The sequence below is a fragment of the Leopardus geoffroyi genome, chromosome C2 (assembly GCF_018350155.1).
Source record: "Leopardus geoffroyi isolate Oge1 chromosome C2, O.geoffroyi_Oge1_pat1.0, whole genome shotgun sequence".
Taxonomy (NCBI): domain Eukaryota; kingdom Metazoa; phylum Chordata; class Mammalia; order Carnivora; family Felidae; genus Leopardus; species Leopardus geoffroyi.
The window spans coordinates 132,103,938-132,120,910 of NC_059333.1; the positions used below are offsets into that span (position 1 = coordinate 132,103,938).

The window sequence follows — 16,973 nt, forward strand, 5'->3', positions numbered from 1 at the left end:
AGGAAAAGTAACATAATTAATGAATAAGTGTGTTTCATTGAGGGGATTGAATAAGAGTTGTTACACAGAATTATACCCGTGTTGGTACACTCACTAATCTATGTCCCAAGGTAATACCAAGGGGTGTTTTGGATAAGATAGAGTTAGCTTCTACGCTGTAAGTATAACAAGATTAGAAATGTAATTCATCAGAGTCCTAAAGTTTTTGGTCAGTGAATTTATCTAAATTTTGAACCATTTTTACATTTTAAACTTACTAAGTATTCTGTAAATAGGACTCTTTTAGTGTAGAAATGTGATCACGTTTTGACCTTGGCATCACTTGCAGGCTTAAAATTTTTTTTTAAAATTATTTATTTTGATACAGGCTTTTTAAAAAGAAAATGAGGTGTGATTGGCACATAACATATTATATTCCTGTGACTTTTAACTGGAAGTTTGTTTTAAAATTTCAAGGGTCGATGAGATGTGTATATTTATCCTTTCTGTGTGCATTATAGTTCCATAAACTTCAACAGAATTCTTACTCAGTATTTGTTTTTCCAGGCTAGAGTCCTGTGCTGTTTTGGTTGAAGATAGACCCTTTCATTTCTTTGAAAGAGGTGGGTGGGATGTGTCCACCTCCTACAGCTCGGGTTTTAAATGTTAACTTTCCCCCATCTTGATGCATATCCATGGTTCCTGGCTGCTAGTTTAGGAGAATAGTATATATTCTCTGGTCATATAAACGGGCAGAGCCTTTTTCCTGGAGATCTTTCATTCATATGCTTGACAAATATTTGAGCATTCTGTGTTTATTATGTATGAGACACTGTTGTAAAGATGTTGGGAGTATGGCTGTGAATAAGACTGACAATTTTTTTGCCCTTAAGGAGCAGAAAATGTTCTAGTGGAGGAGAGAGAATAAACAAGTAGGGAAGTTAATTTTTATCAGTGATAAGAGTGTGACAAAAGTTGGACTTCTAAGTGTTAATGACAAGGGCTGGCAGGAGACTACTTTAGATAAAATGGTCTGAGAAGACCTCTCTAAGAAGGTAACATTTGAGCTAATATCTGAATTATAAGGACTTAGTGTTGATAAAAACACCTTGAACAATTTGTTCCATAGGAAAATACCACCTAATAACACCTATTCCAGAAGAACGTTCTAAAAATTGCAAGAAAAAAGTCCTGTATTCAACTCTGTATTAGTCTGCTGGGGCTGTCATGACAAAATACCCCAGCCTTTGTAGCTTAAACAAGAGTTTATTTTGTTCCAGCGCTGGAGGCTGGAAGTCCAAGATCAAGGTGCCAGCAGGATTGATTTCTCCTGAAGCCACTCTCCTGTGTTGCAGATGGCTACATTCTCACTGTGTACTCATATGGACTCTTCCCTGGTACATCTTATAAGGACACCAGTCAAAATGACTAGAGCCCCATCATGTAACTTCAATTACCTCTTTAAAGGCCCTATCACCTGTATTTAGTTAGGTTCAGGTACTGGGTGTTAGCGCTTAAATATATGAATTTTGGGATGTGGGGAGACACAATTCAGTTGTAAATAGTGAAACATAGTTATGTTTCTTTCTCTTTCTGACTATTTGGAAATTATTTCAAACTTACAAACTTGAAAAACTTGAAAAAATAAAAATAGTACATAGAATCCCCAGATTCATTTGTTAACATTTTGCTCCGCTTGCTTTATTGTGCATTATTTTTGCACTCCTGCCCCGCCCTACCCCCCATGATTTTTTTCCTGACTAAGTTCTGTACATCATGGCCCTTTACCTCTAGATACTTCAGTATGTATTTCCTAAGATACTAGTTTCCTAACACAACGCTTATGTAATTGTGTGTTGCAGTTAAGAACTGCAGCAAATTTAACATTGATAAATAATTTACAGTTTTAATTCTAATTTTGTTTTTGACCCAGTATTGTCCCTTATAGAATTTTAACTGCTCCAAGACAGGACCCAGTCTAGGGTTTGGTATTGTATTTAGTTGTCATGTTTCTTTAGCTTCTTTTTTGATGTGGACCATTTTTTTTTTTTTTTTTTTTTAATGTTTGTTTATTTTGAGAGAGAGATGAAGAGAGAGAATCTCAAGCAGGCTTTGCACTGTCAGGGCAGAGCCTGATGTGGGACTCTGAGATCATGACCTCAGCCAAAATCAAGAGTTGGACACTTAATTGACTGAGGCACCCACCCAGTCACTCCAGTGTGGAACATTTGCACAGCCTTTTTTTTTGTCAGCATGACATTGACATTTTTTGAAGAATACATCTCCTCTTAAATTTTTAAAAATTATTTTTAAACTTTTTATCTTAAACAATAGAAGTTGCAAAAATAGTGAAGAATGCTTCTCCCAGCTTCCCCCACTAGTGATACCATATATGACTGTAGTGCCACATCAAAATCCGAAATTGACATTGGAGCATTACTGCTAACTAGATACAGGCCTTACTCAGTTTTCACTGGCTTTTACCTGCATTTTGTGTGTGTGTGTGTGTGTGTGTGTGTGTGTGGTTGTGTGCACTCATGCACCTCCACCTCTTTGTTTTTTAATAGAATGTACCTCATTTGGGGTTTGTGTGATTTTTCCTTTTGAATAGATTGAGGTTATTAATTCTCAGTAGTATACTATATATGTGATGATGCATCTCACAGTATCACATCAAGGGGCAAATGGTGTTTGTTGGTGATGTTAATTTTGATCACCTGGTCAAGGTCTTGCCTGATTCTCCCCTCTATTGCTACTTTCTGTTTTTTTGTTTTTTGTTTTTTTGTTTTTTTTAGTCCCTTGCAACTAATAAGCAGCCTGTGGGAAGAAACTTTTAAGACCATGCAAATACACTGCCAGTCATCACAACTTCTTGATTTGGCATCTATTGATGATGCTTGCCTGATCTTGTCTTTACTTGACGATTGCAAATGATGATTTTCCAACTCCAGCACTTCCTTCACATTTACCAGTAGGCGCTCAGCATTCTAACATGCTCAGGTGTCTTCTCTTTCCTTTCCTTTTTTTTTTTTTTTATTATTCGTATGGACTTGTTAGCATTTGGGGGGGGGGGGATTTTTGTGTCTGTATTCATTGGAAATATTGGTCTATAGTGTTCTTTTCTTGTGATGTCTTTGGTTTGGTACCAGGGTAATTCTGTATTGAGAAGTGTTCCCTCTTCTGTTTTTGGGGGGACAATTTGTCAAGAATGGGTAAGAATTTTAATGTTTGACAGACCGTGAAGCCTCTTTTAAGGCATCTTGTCTGAGGCTTTTCTTTTGTGGAAAGTTTATTATTAATTCAATTTCTTGACTGGAAGGTCTATTCAGATTTTCTGTTTCTTTTTGAGTCAGCTTTGATAATCTTTATCTTTCCAGGAATCTGTCCATTTAATTTAGGTTATCTAATTTGTTGGCATATAGTTGTTCAAAATATAGTTCTTTTTCATTTCTGTAAGGTTGGTAGTATGTTCCCCCCCTTTTTTTGCCTGATTTTAGTAGTTTGAGATATTTGTCTTCTTTGTAAGAGTTTGTCAATTTTGTTGAGCTTTTCAAAGCACCAACCTTTGACTTTGTTGGTGTTCTCCATTGTTTTTTATTCTGTTTCACAAATTTCTGTGCCAAAGTATTTATTATTCCTTTCCTTCTGTTTGCTTTGGTTAGTTTAATTTTCTTGTTTCTTAAGGTTAGGTTATTGTTTTGCTGTCTTTTTTACCATAGGTATTTATAGCTGCATATTTCCTCTAAATACTGTTTTATTGCATCCTGTATGTTTTTTTTTTTTTTTTTTTTTTTTTTTTTTTTATTTGAATTCAAGTTAGTTAACATACAGTGTAGTCTTGGCTTCAGGAGTAGAACCCAGTGATTCATCTCTTACATATGACACCTGGTGCTCATCTCAAAAATGCCCTCCCTTACTACATGGCAATGAGAAAGAATGAAATATGGCCTTTTGTAGCAACGTGGATGGAACTGGAGAGTGTTATGCTAAGTGAAATAAGTCAGGCAGAGAAAGACAGATACCATATGTTTTCACTCATATGTGGATCCTGAGAAACTTAACAGAAATCCATGGAGGAGGGGAAGGAAAAAAAAAAAAGCGGTTAGAGTGGGAGAGAGCCAAAGCATAAGAGACTCTTAAAAACTGAGAACAAACTGAGGGTTGATGGGGGATGGGAGGGAGGGGAGGGTGGGTGATGGGTATTGAGGAGGGCACCTTTTGGGATGAGCACTGGGTGTTGTATGGAAACCAATTTGACAATAAATTTCATATATTGAAAAAAAATTAAAAAAAAAATGCCCTCCTTAATGCCCATCACCCATTTAGCCCATCCCCCCACCCACCTCCCCTCCAGCAACCCTCAATTTGTTCTCTGTATTTAAGAGTCTCTTATGGTTTGCCTCCCTCTCTGTTTTTATCTTATTTTACCTTCCCTTCCTCTATGTTCATCTGTTGTTTCTCAAATTCCACATGAGTGAAATCATATGACACCTGTCTTTCTCTGACTGGTTTATTTTGCTTAGTATAATACTCTGTAGTTCCATCCACGTTGTGCAAATGGCAAGATTTCATTCTTTTTGATCAAGTAGTATTCCATTGTGTGTATGTGTGTGTGTGTGTAAATATACACACCACATCTTCTTTATCCAGTGGACATTTGGGTTCTGTCCATATTTGGCTATTGTTGATAGCACTGCTATAAACTTTGGGGTGCATGTGCCTCTTTGAATCAGCATTTTTTTATCTTTTGGGTAAATATCTAGTAATTCAATTGTAATTAATTAAAAAATTAGTGTTTTTAACTTTTTTGAGGAACCTCCATACTGTTTTCCAGAGTGGCTGCACCAGTTTGCATTCCTACCAGCAGTGCAAAAGAGTTCCCCTTTCTCCGCATCCTCACCAACATCTGTTCTTTACTGAGTTGTTAATTTCATCCTATATGTTTATGTTGTGTTTTCATTTTCATTAATCCAAAGTATTTTTCTAATTTCCCTTTGATTCATTGGTTATTTGGGAATGTGTTAATTTCTACAGAGTTTTGAATTTTTCAAGCTTTCTTCTGTTACTGATTTTTTATCTCATTCCATTGTCATTTGAAGGACATGATTTGTATGATTTCAGTCCTTTAAAACTTACTGAGGCTTGTTTTATGACCTAGCATATAGTCTAATCTGGACTATATTAGACACACTTCCATGTGTCCCTGAGAAGAATTTGTATTCTGCTGTTGTGAGATATTCTTTTGATGTCTGTGTTAGATCCCATTGGTTTGTTAGTGTTGGTCTGGTCTTCTATTTTCCTTCTTGCTTATGGTGTTTTTAATAGCTATTTTAAGTCTTTTATTCTAAATCTTGACACTGTACAGGAAAAAATTAGAAATTTATTGAGTGTTTATTATGTATCAGGAACTGTTTTAGTTCCTGGAAATTTTTTAGTGAGCAAAATAGACAAAAATCCCTTCCTCATGGAGTTTACATTCTAGTGGGTATACAGACAATAAAGAAAATAAATAAGTAATATATTTAATTTATCAGTTGGTACTGTGGGGAGAAACAGGGAAAGGGAAAAGGGAACGTGTCAGGCAAGAAGTATGGGGTAGTTTATGTACTGCTAATCTCCTAAATGACATTTGATGAGAGATCTGAAGGAAGAGGAGGTGTAAGCCAGGTGGATTTTTGGGGGAGTAGCATTCCAGGCAGAGGGACCAGCAAATGCAGAGTTTGTGAGCTAAGGTTATTTAAGGATATCTTTCAGGCTCATGAAATGCAGTCATATGATTCAGTGAAACTTTGTCCTTTTGGGAATGTAGATACATTTTTTTTTTTATTACTTGTTTGAAGATTACGTAAGTGCAAAATGATTGGGTTCTCTTTCTCCCTCTCTAGTCTTGGAGCCGTACTTTGTAGCACTCTTCTCATGTTTGTTCACTAGTTTATTTTATGTCTCTTTTCCTAGAATGAAAGCTTCATGAGGGCAAGGATTTTATCTGTTATATGCACTGCTAGTGTATAGTAGACAATAACTTTTTGTTTGAGGTGAAAAAATGAGTGGTCAGATATGACTTCTCAGTTCCTTCTGAACTTAATGTCTGCAAGTCCATACTTTAAAAAAACATCGTGTTTCTTGTGGCTTGTACTCTGTCTCTAAGTATATGTGTGTATAATATACAAACGTATTCATTTTAGATGAGAGAGCTAGGAAGTAATTTTATTTTTTTTAAGACCGAGAAAAATTCTGTGGGCTTCTTTTGACTTTAAACTTTTAGAAACTGATACGAGGCAGTAGACATTTTCCCTGTCTTACTTGACTATAGTTGTATATTGCATTAAAATTTTTAATTCAGTTTACTTTGAGTTTTGCATTTTGAGTTTTACAAATATTCTGAATTCTTGATCTATATTACAGGTATCTTGCATTGCATTTTTAATGGAATTGTATCTGCTGTTTTTCAGGTTGTGTTATAGCTGAGCTTTTTACAGAAGGTGTACCGCTGTTTGATCTTTCTCAACTTCTGGCTTACAGAAATGGACAATTTTTCCCGGAACAAGTACTAAATAAAATTGAAGATCGCAGTATCAGAGAATTGGTAACTATGCAACAAGTATTCTCCATTAAGTTTTAATAGAATTATGTTCTCACTTTTGCATTAGATAGCTCTCTGGAGTTTTATGAATTTGGAGCAAAGCAGTAAAGCATAGACTATTATGAATAGCCTATTTTTTTTTTAATGTTACTTTGTTTTTGAGAGTGAGAGAGAACACAAGCGAGGGAAGGGTAGAGAGAGAGAGGGAAACACAGAATCCAAAGCAGGCTCCAGGCTCTGAGCTGTCAGCACAGAGCCCGGTGCGGGGCTCGAACTCATGGACTTTGAGATCATGACCTGAACCAAAGGTGGATGTTTAACCAACTGAGCCACCCAGGCGCCCCTGCCAAACAGCCTATTTTTGTTTGTTACGGGGAAATGTATAATATTTTTCCCTTTTTTAGGCATAGAGCTCATTTGGCTTTTATTTTATTTTATTTTATTTTATTTTAATTTAATTTTATTTTAATTTTATTTATTTTAAAGTTTATTTATTTATTTTGAGAGAGTCAGAAACAGAGCAAGTGGGGAGAGGCAGAGAGAGAGGGAGAGAGAGGGAATCCCAAGCAGGCTCAGTGCTGCTAGCACAGAGCCTGAGGTGGGGCTCGAACTCACGAAACTGTGAGATCATGACCTGAGCCGAAACTGAGTCAGATGCCTAACCGATTGAGCCACCCAGGTGCCCCAGAGCTCATGTGGCTAATTTCATATGTATATAAACACACATAATTTTATACATACACACATGTCTATAGCTCTGCTTTGGATAGATTTGGAAGGAGGTGCCTGGGGGTTAGAGATGTTGTCTAGGATAGAACTTCTTAGTAAGAAATGAAGAAGGCATATATCTAAAATGAAAGAGACAGGAAACATCAACTTGAATATAATGCAGTAGGATAACACCATTTCATATAGAAGCACCTAGCTTGGTATGCCTCCCTTGACCCTCAAGGCTGTTCTGGAAGGTAAAGCTATAGAATCACTAATTAGTATAGCAGAACAGATACGAGGACTTCTGTTGGAGGTTACATAAGCCGTTTATCCACCTTAACTGTTTGAGGGGATCTTTATTACATCAGTACAGTAACTGAGGCTTGTGATGATGACTCTCAGTCATGGAAAGTTCATAGTATATTTAAAATATTCTATAGTAAGGTAGGGGATATAGAATACATTTTAATTTCTCTTACAAATGGCAAGTATGAAAAATAAGATGTTTTAAAGGAAGCCAGTTTAGCTCATTTTCAGTGAAAACTGCCCTGGCTGTTCTGTCTTTGGGTACGTCACTCATGTGTCATGTTACATTGGCTAAGTGACTTCCTGAATTTGGGCCTGTGTTTTCTTAACTCTGAAAGGAGTGAATTTGGCTAATCTTTAAGGCTTAATCTGAATGTGAAAGGAATTCTGTCAAGTCACTTTTCCTAATATTTATAGTGCATTTGATTCCCTGCAAGTTCAATGCTAGGTTCCTATTTACAAAGAAACAGAAAGCTCAAATAACTAGATATATTTTTATGGTATTTTGAGCATTTAAGTAATGCCTGAGTATGAGGGTCTAGGAAAAATAAAACTGTGCTCTCTGTATATTGAGAGAAAGTTATTTCTCTAAGACACCAGAAAACGTATGATAAGCTCAAGTTAGATATATCATTTCCCGTGTTTGTAGGATTTAACAGCTTTTTTATATTGCTTGAAAAGTTTGAATCACTTATCCCCTTTTTGACCAGAGTCTAGAGCTACACTGAAACCATATATTCCCTTGGGCTTGTGGTATTAAGACTTTAAATCAGAACTCTGATATGTAAATAGATTTTAGTGGTTCTTTTATTCTTTTCAGATTGTGTATAATTTTGTATGTAAAAATATTGTGTATACATTTTTTTTTTCTAGAGAAAAACCCATTGTTTTTCTCAGATTCTCGGTGGTATTTCCTGCTGAGAAATGTTTTAAGAATCCTTGAGTTGTGGGCACCAATGTATTACTTCCCTGTCTTAATAAACAGGGAATGCTGAACAGGGTATATCTCCTCTGTGTGTCTGGGCCATCTGTAATACATTACTACATAATTTCCTGTTGCTTGGTAGGATGGTTGTAGATCATATATTACAGTCAGGTTTTGAAAGTAGTTTGAAAGGCAAAGATGGTGAAGAGTCTGAATTACCTCAGAAATCCTTTATGTCATGTGTAAGTTGCCCTTGTAGCTGTCATCTGATTTAATCTGCTGTTCTCAAATCTGTTTTTTACTCCCTTTTCTCTCCTTGGTGTAGGTAACTCAGATGATTCATCGTGAGCCAGATAAACGTTTAGGGGCAGAAGATTACCTAAAGCAGCAGCGTGGCAATGCCTTTCCTGAAATATTTTACACTTTCCTTCAGCCCTACATGGCCCAGTTTGCCAAGGAGACATTTCTTTCTGCCGATGAGCGCATTCTGGTTATACGGAAGGATTTGGGCAACATTATTCACAATCTCTGTGGACATGATCTGCCGGAAAAAGCAGAAGGAGAGCCTAAGGAAAATGGGCTGGTTATCTTGGTGTCTGTTATAACATCCTGTCTGCAGACCCTTAAATACTGCGATTCCAAACTTGCTGCTTTGGAACTTATTCTCCATTTGGCCCCAAGATTAAGTGTAGAAATTCTTTTGGACCGTATTACTCCATATCTTTTGCATTTTAGCAATGACTCTGTTCCTAGAGTGAGGGCTGAAGCCTTGAGGACATTGACCAAAGTTCTTGCCCTTGTCAAAGAGGTTCCTCGAAATGATGTCAATATCTATCCGGAATATATTCTGCCAGGCATAGCCCACTTAGCCCAAGATGATGCCACTATTGTTAGACTAGCCTATGCTGGTAAGAGTTTATTGTCCAAGAAATAGCCACTCATGTTTTTGAAGTTAGTGACTCTAATACATCTTATTTCTCAGATTTCTTTGGGAATTCCAAGGGTGCATTGTGGTCCTTGAACCGTTTGTGTACAGTGTAATAATTTTTATAGCTGATCTCTTCCTGGGACTCAACTTTTGTGTGTATTCTTTTTTGATCAGAATTATCAAGTGAAAGTATATAATGCAGAATCTTACGATTTTACTGGGTATACTACATTTAATTGGGAGTGAGACTGATGTTTACAAGTATGTGCTCTGATCTAGTGTCTTTAGGCCTTTATAAAATTTCTCTGAACAGATCTGCTAGTTTGAATATCAGCTTTAGGATACAGGTCTATTGCTGTTGGAAAGACAAATTTTGCTGGATAATTTGATGTTGAAAGAACTTAGCCTATTACTGAATTTTTTTTTTTTTTTTTAATTTTTTTCAACGTTTATTTATTTTTGGGACAGAGAGAGACAGAGCATGAACGGGGGAGGGGCAGAGAGAGAGGGAAACACAGAATGGGAAACAGGCTCCAGCCTCTGAGCCATCAGCCCAGAGCCCGACGCGGGGCTCGAACTCACGGACCGCGAGATCGTGACCTGGCTGAAGTCGGATGCTTAACCGACTGCGCCACCCAGGTGCCCCAGCCTATTACTGAATTTTAAGGTCCTTTACTATAGTGCTTAATTAAGGTGTGTGACTTCTTTGTGATGAGGTTATAACACTCCCACATGGTTGTTGTTTTTTAAATTTTTTGTGATGTTTATTTTATTTTTGAGAGCATGGCGGGGGAGGGATAGAGAGAGGGAGACACAGAATTTGAAGCAGGCCCCAGGCTCCGAGCTGTCAGCACAGAGCCCAGTGCAGGGCTTGAACTCACTGCGAGATCATGACCTGAGCCAAAGTCTGATGCTCAACCGACTGAGCCACCTAGGCGCCCCACACACCCACCTGTTTTACTTGTAATTCTTACTCATAAAATCAAGTGAGACAGATTGATGTTTTTAGCTCCCCAGATTAATTTTGCATACTTTTTTTTGAGTGGAAAATGTCCCTGAAACATTAACATAATTTGTAGTTTATTTCCAATATCTGCTGGAAATCGGGGATTCTCTTTTGGTCTTTGTAAATAGTACATAATATGTGGTGATGATACTGTTACTTTTTTTGAAAGATACTAGGTTTATTAATTGTAGTCTTAGCCTGTCATTATCTTAATGGAAGATATGAAAAATGGTCTTTGGACTCTGGCCTTATCTCTAGGCACATCCACAAAGTGATTGGTGTTTGTTGAGTTTTTTTTTTCTATACGTATATTTTTATTTATATTTATCCATTGCCTATTATTTATGGTTTCTGGTTTCCATAGCTGTACATGTCAGGCCTAAAAAATGCAGAATTTCTTTAATATACATATATTTTAGTTTATCATTTGTAACAAGCGTATTTATAATTCATTTTGCAAATATAAATAATTGAACTAGATAGAATTAAATAAAAATGTATAAGTTTTAAAAACAAGTTTTATCTTTCTTTAGCGTTTTGTGACCTACTGTTGGTCTTAGTTTGTTCTCAGTTGTGTTAAATAGTTAAGGTTCTGATGTGTAGGTGCTATATTAACATAGTGACAGTTACTAATAGTGATAGCATAAAAATAATAGTTACTATTTATTAAAAACCCTGTGTGTCAGAGCATCTACTGCTCAAGGTTGCAAGGATTGGTTGCAAGAGATATATAGATTTTAAGGTAGAGTCCAGATTCTAAGATACATGGGTTTTAAGAGTCTAAGATTTATATATCTCTTGCAACTAACCCTTGCAACCACCTTGAACAATAGATGTTATATTACTTTCATTTTATAAGTGAGGAAAGTGGGACTGGAAGAGGCTAAATAATATGACCTAAATGTATCTGGTCTCATTCTTTCTCAGTTCTCAGAGCTGCTGGTCTGTACCTTGATTCTTAAGCAGCTCTGCTTTTCTTTGGTCTTCTGGCTCTTTATAGTGGGAGTCCATGGTAACCCAGGGTCAGTGCTGGTACCTTGCAGTGTTCCTTCATCATGGCTTAGTACATGATAAAATTGCCTTTTTTTTTTTTTTTTCCAGTAGAGCCAGAAATCTATTTGAACTTGAATGGGCAAATATAATTAAACCACACATATCAGTAATTATAAAATTTTAAAATAAATTTTTGAATTTCTTTCACAGTATTCTTTTAAAATTCAGAAGTGGTATAGATTTGTATTTTGTGTGAACTTTGAAGTGTGTTGTGTCTTAGATGGGGAAATAGGCATAGATATACTAAGGTTTCAGAAGTGCCCAGGAAAGTAAGAGACTTTTCCTAATAAAGATACATTCATTAAAGTGGGGACATTTCATCTAGGATTTTGACATTTTATCAGAGGATGACCCAGATTCTCCCATCTATAGGGTAATGGCCCAGATTCTCCTATCTTTAGGCATTGCACGGTATTCACATCTTGGGTATTTAGAGGTAAATTTTTGTTCTATTCAGAACAATGTTGAACCTGGTGGGGGTGGGGAGCGGGACTCTTAAGATGAGGGTGATCACTGCATTTGACACACTCACAATGTCAACTCTTGTGAGATGCACCTCGCTTGTAGTAATGTTAAAAATTAAGGAAGAATTGAATAAGATAGTTAAGCTTTATGTTCAGTGGCATTTACTGCTAAGAAAGAAGAGAGTGCAGTTGTTGGTTGGTGTGATCATATGTTAAGCACAGAAATGGGGGCACCTGGGTGGTGGCTCATTCGGTTAAACATCTGACTCTTGATCTCAGCTCAGGTCTTGATCTCAGGGTTGTGAGTTCAAGCCCTGTGTTGGGCTCTACGCTGGGCCTGGAGCCTACTTAAAAAAAAAAAAACAAAAAAAAACCCACAAAATTGGAAGACGAAGAAGGATGGGGCACAGGCATAAATAAAAAATGGAAGGGAGAGGAATTTTATGATTTTTACTTATATCAAGACAGGAAGGAAAAGTTAAACATTATAAGGATTTGAGATTATAATAATAAATTTCTCTCTTAATATAGAAAACATAGCTCTGCTGGCAGAAACAGCTTTGAGATTCCTGGAATTAGTACAGTTAAAAAATCTCAATATGGAAAATGACCCAAATAGTGAAGAAATAGATGAAGTTACACATCCCAATGGAAATTATGACACAGGTAGTATGACTTTCTTTTCCAGACTTATTATTTATAATGAATTACTAATGTGGAGTTGTAAGAAACTATCATAATTTTCATGTAAGGTGAAAGAATACCATATATGTAGGTGGTAAAGATCCCTGGTGTCTGATTGTCCTATTCTCATACACTGTTATCTAACCAGAAAATGATCAGTTTGTTGTTTTTCAGCTACAATTGATTTGTGTCAATGGTAAAGCTAGCCGAATCGTATAATTCTTAAAAGATGAAAGAAAAACATTGAAAACATCATAGCTAAAGAATTTAAACCTTTTCTCTGTATGTTAGCATACCTTGAGTATTCTCAAATCATAAACGGTGTTTGTTTATGTCATACTATCTCTGATTTGTGTATCAAAACCCACATCTTTTACTTTAAATGAACAGATGTGATGGTAAACTCTTTGAGGTCAAAGTTCGTCTTAAGTTCTTTATATACATACAGCTTTTAGCAGGCTGTTAGTTAATGTTTATTGAGTTAAAGATTTAGAAGTAAAATAATACACTTAGTTCTAGTATGTTTCTGGTTCACAAAAGCTAGAGAAATCGAGTTTTGACGTTTTTATGCTATAGATGATGGTAATGGCTCTGTTGTTAGAATGGCATCATTTTTAGACAGCATATATTATCTGCAGTTGAAGGCAAGGGAATAATTTTGAACTTACAGAAGGTGTATCAGAAAGGAAATCTCCACTTTTTTCATGGAATTACTTAGAAAAGAATACTGTCCTACATTCTATAACCCTGTAATTGGACCTTTATAGATAAGGGAGTTAGGTGTTAAGCCTTTTTGGGAGTTAATCTAAAGTTTGTCTTAATGTGAACATAGTATTTTGCGTATCAGACCACCACATCCCTTAGCTGCACCAGGAGTGGCCTCTGTCCTGATTCATTTAGCTAAGGGATAATTGTTAAACTATAAGTTCTACATCAGGCAATTGTGTATCAGGCAATTGTGTGCTTGCTCTAAACACTAGAAATACACAGTGGTGAGTAAGAAAAGATCCTCTTGTTGAACTTACATTTTAGAAGAAAAGGAAAAGGGGGAGGGTGAGTTGGAGAAGAAGGTGGTGGCCAGATCATGTAAAGCCTTGGCAGGATTTGCAGTGTATTTTCTGCTTTCTAAAATAAATAAACTGACCTTAAAAATGCTTCTAAAAGTATTAATTTGTACCATCAGATTATATCCTTAACCAGTCTGGTATTTGGAAGTCCTTGGTTAAGTTAACTTTATTGGTGGCAGTATGATCTTTTTCATGCTTTCCCATAGTTTTCTCCTTGAGCCTTAAAAATAGGCATGTTTCATTAGTGAGATGGTAACCATGCTTGTGGCACCTGCTTATCAGATGTTGTTCTTCAGTTTATATTTCGGTTTCCCATCTATCCTTCAGAGCTTTGAATAGTGGAAACATATAGTGATTATAGACTTTTTATGGTGTCTTCTGTTAATCGTTCTGTTTCTCCAAGGAGTAAGAAAGAAGACTAGGTCTGTATCTTGAGGGAAAAAAATGGATCCTATCTTTACTTTTTTTTTTTTTCTTTTTTTAGAGCTGCAAGCCTTACATGAAATGGTCCAGCAGAAAGTTGTCACTTTGCTAAGTGACCCTGAAAATATTGTGAAACAAACCTTAATGGAAAATGGAATAACACGGCTGTGCGTATTCTTTGGACGTCAGAAAGCCAATGATGTTTTATTGTCGCACATGATCACTTTCCTAAATGATAAGAATGATTGGCATCTGCGTGGAGCTTTTTTTGATAGCATAGTTGGTATGTTTTTCCATTTGTTTTAAAATACATCTTTAAGATTTTGAATTATTCTCTCAAACAGTACTTCCATGAGGTCTGAGAGATAGGTGACAGTACTACCAAATTTCATTAATAATGAGATGAGCTCCTAGTGTGTCTGTCTTTATGCTGCTTTTGGATAATGAAAATCTTAGCCGATCAAGGGATTGGTTAATTGAACTGTGATACGTTCATATGAAGGAATACTATGTGGTTATTAAAAACTGTTTTAAAAGAATATTTGGGTGGCTCAGTCGGTTGAATGTCCCACTTCAACTGAGGTCATGATCTCATGGTTCATGGGTTCGAGCCCTGTATTGGGCTTGCTGATGTCAGCCTGTCGGTGCAGAGCCTGCTTTGGATCATCTGTTCCCCTCCCTCTCTGCCCCTCCCCTGCTTGTATGTATGTTCTCTCTCTCTCCCTCTCTCTCTCAAAAAAATAATAATAAATAAAAGATTAATGACTGGGAAAGTACCATTGAAATACTATTAAAGTGACTGAAGTAGGTTCTAGAAGGTAACAATAACAAATCATATGTTTATAAAGAGGTCTGGAATATACTAAGATTTGTATAGTAATTATCTCTGAGGCTGGGATTGTAGGTGAATATTTTCTTTATGTTTTCTGTATTTATCAAGTTTTTTACAGTAAACGTGCATTAGAAAATAACTGTTGCAATCCGAAAATAAGTTAAGATACAAGTATGATTGAATATCAGTTAAAAAAACCAATTTATTTATTTTTTAAAGTTTATTTTTGAGACAGAGAGAGCAAGCATAAGCAGGGAGGCAGAGGGAGACACAGAATCTAAAGCAGGCTCCAGGCTCTGAGCTGTCAGCACAGAGCCTGACATAGGGTTTGAACTCACAAACCATGAGATCATGACCTGAACCGAAGTCTGATGCTTTGCTGACTGAGCCACCCGGGTGCCCTGAAAATCAGTTTCATTAGGAAAAAAAATTAAAGCTTGCATGCTATGCTTTGTGTAAACTGAAAATGTATGAAAAATTATGTAGTTTTTTTCACTTTTTTCAAATTCTACAATTTTTGATTTTTAGATTTATCTGCAGAAGAGAGACATTTTGTATTAGACCTGCATGGCTCCAATTACAGTTAGATTCAAAGTTAGGAAAAAAAATGGACCTTATGTTGAATAGATTGTCATGTTTGATCCAAGATTTAAATTTTTCTTTTTGAATAGTAACTGATCACTTTCTACCCATTTGTACTGAACTTTTCAATTTTATATTTGGTCAGTTATAAAATTGTGTGTGTGTAGTTACATCTGTACCATACGTTGACTATATGCCCTATACTGTACCTTTTATCCCAGTGACTTGTTCATTCATAACTAGAAGCCTGTATCTCCCACTGCCCTTCACCCATTTACCCATTACCCCATCCTACATCGCCTCTAGCAACCATGAGTTTGTTCTCTGTATTTATGGCCCTGTTTCTGCTTTTTATTTGTTTTTTAGTTTGTTTTTTGGATTCCACATATTAGTCAAATCATATGGTATTTGTCTTTCTCTGTCTGACTTATTTAGCTTGATACCCTCTAGTCTTCCATGTTGTTGCAAATGACACTATCTCATTCTTTTTTGTGGCTGAGTCATAGTCCATTGTGTGTGTGTGTGTGTGTATATATATATATGTTCTTTTTTGCCTCTCGTTTTTGCCTTGTATATATATACACACACACATATATATTTACATGTATATATATATACACATATATACACACACACATACATACATACATACATACACACACACACATACACCACCCTTTATCCGTTTATCTATTGACAGACACTTGGGTTACTTCCATATCTTGGCTGTTGTAAATAATGCTGCAATAAAGACAGGGGTGCATATATATCTTTTCAAGTTAGTGTTTTTAGTTTCTTTAGGTAACTACCCAGTAGTGGAATTACTGGATCATAAAGTATTTCTCTTTTTAATTTTTTAAGGAACCTCTATACTGGGTTCTTCAGTGGCTGCACCAATTTACATTTCCACCAGCAGTGCACAAGGATTCCTTTTTTTTCACATCCTTACCAATACTTGTTGTTTCTTGTCTTTTTGATTCTAACCATTTTGACAGGTGTAAGGTGAGAGCTCATTGTGGTTTTGGTTTGAATTTCCTTGATGCTTAGTGATGTTGAACGTCTTTTCATGTATCTGTTGGCCATCTGTATGTCTTCTTTGGTAAAATGTCTCTTCAGGTCCTCTGCCTGTTTTGTAATTGGATAGTTTGTCTTTTTGGTGTTGAGTTGTGTAAGTTCTTTATATATTTTGGATACTAACCTCTTACCTGATATATCATTTGCAGATATTTTTTCCCATTCAGTAGGTTGTCGTTTTGTTTTGTTAATGGTTTTTTCTACTGTTTTGTATTAGTTCATTGATTCATCTCAGTCTTGCATCTTGGATTCATCTAACTGTTCCTACTATACATGGCTTCTCAAATCTTTCTGTCTTTCTTGCCTTCTTCTTTCGTCTTATTTTTATTTCTTTTCTTTCTGGAAAAGATGGTGCT

At 36.1% G+C, this 16,973-nt stretch overlaps 1 protein-coding gene across 2 annotated transcripts in view; it reads left to right on the forward strand.

Annotated features, from left to right (window-relative positions):
• The window catches only part of PIK3R4 (phosphoinositide-3-kinase regulatory subunit 4), a 79,598-nt gene that overhangs the window by 7,482 nt on the left and 55,143 nt on the right, over positions 1-16,973 (forward strand). For both annotated transcript variants that reach the window (XM_045503642.1, XM_045503643.1), the window contains exons 4-7: positions 6,432-6,565; positions 8,830-9,412; positions 12,487-12,621; positions 14,191-14,412. In XM_045503642.1, the coding sequence (XP_045359598.1) occupies positions 6,432-6,565; positions 8,830-9,412; positions 12,487-12,621; positions 14,191-14,412 (1,074 nt within the window). The remainder of the gene's footprint in view (positions 1-6,431; positions 6,566-8,829; positions 9,413-12,486; positions 12,622-14,190; positions 14,413-16,973) is intronic.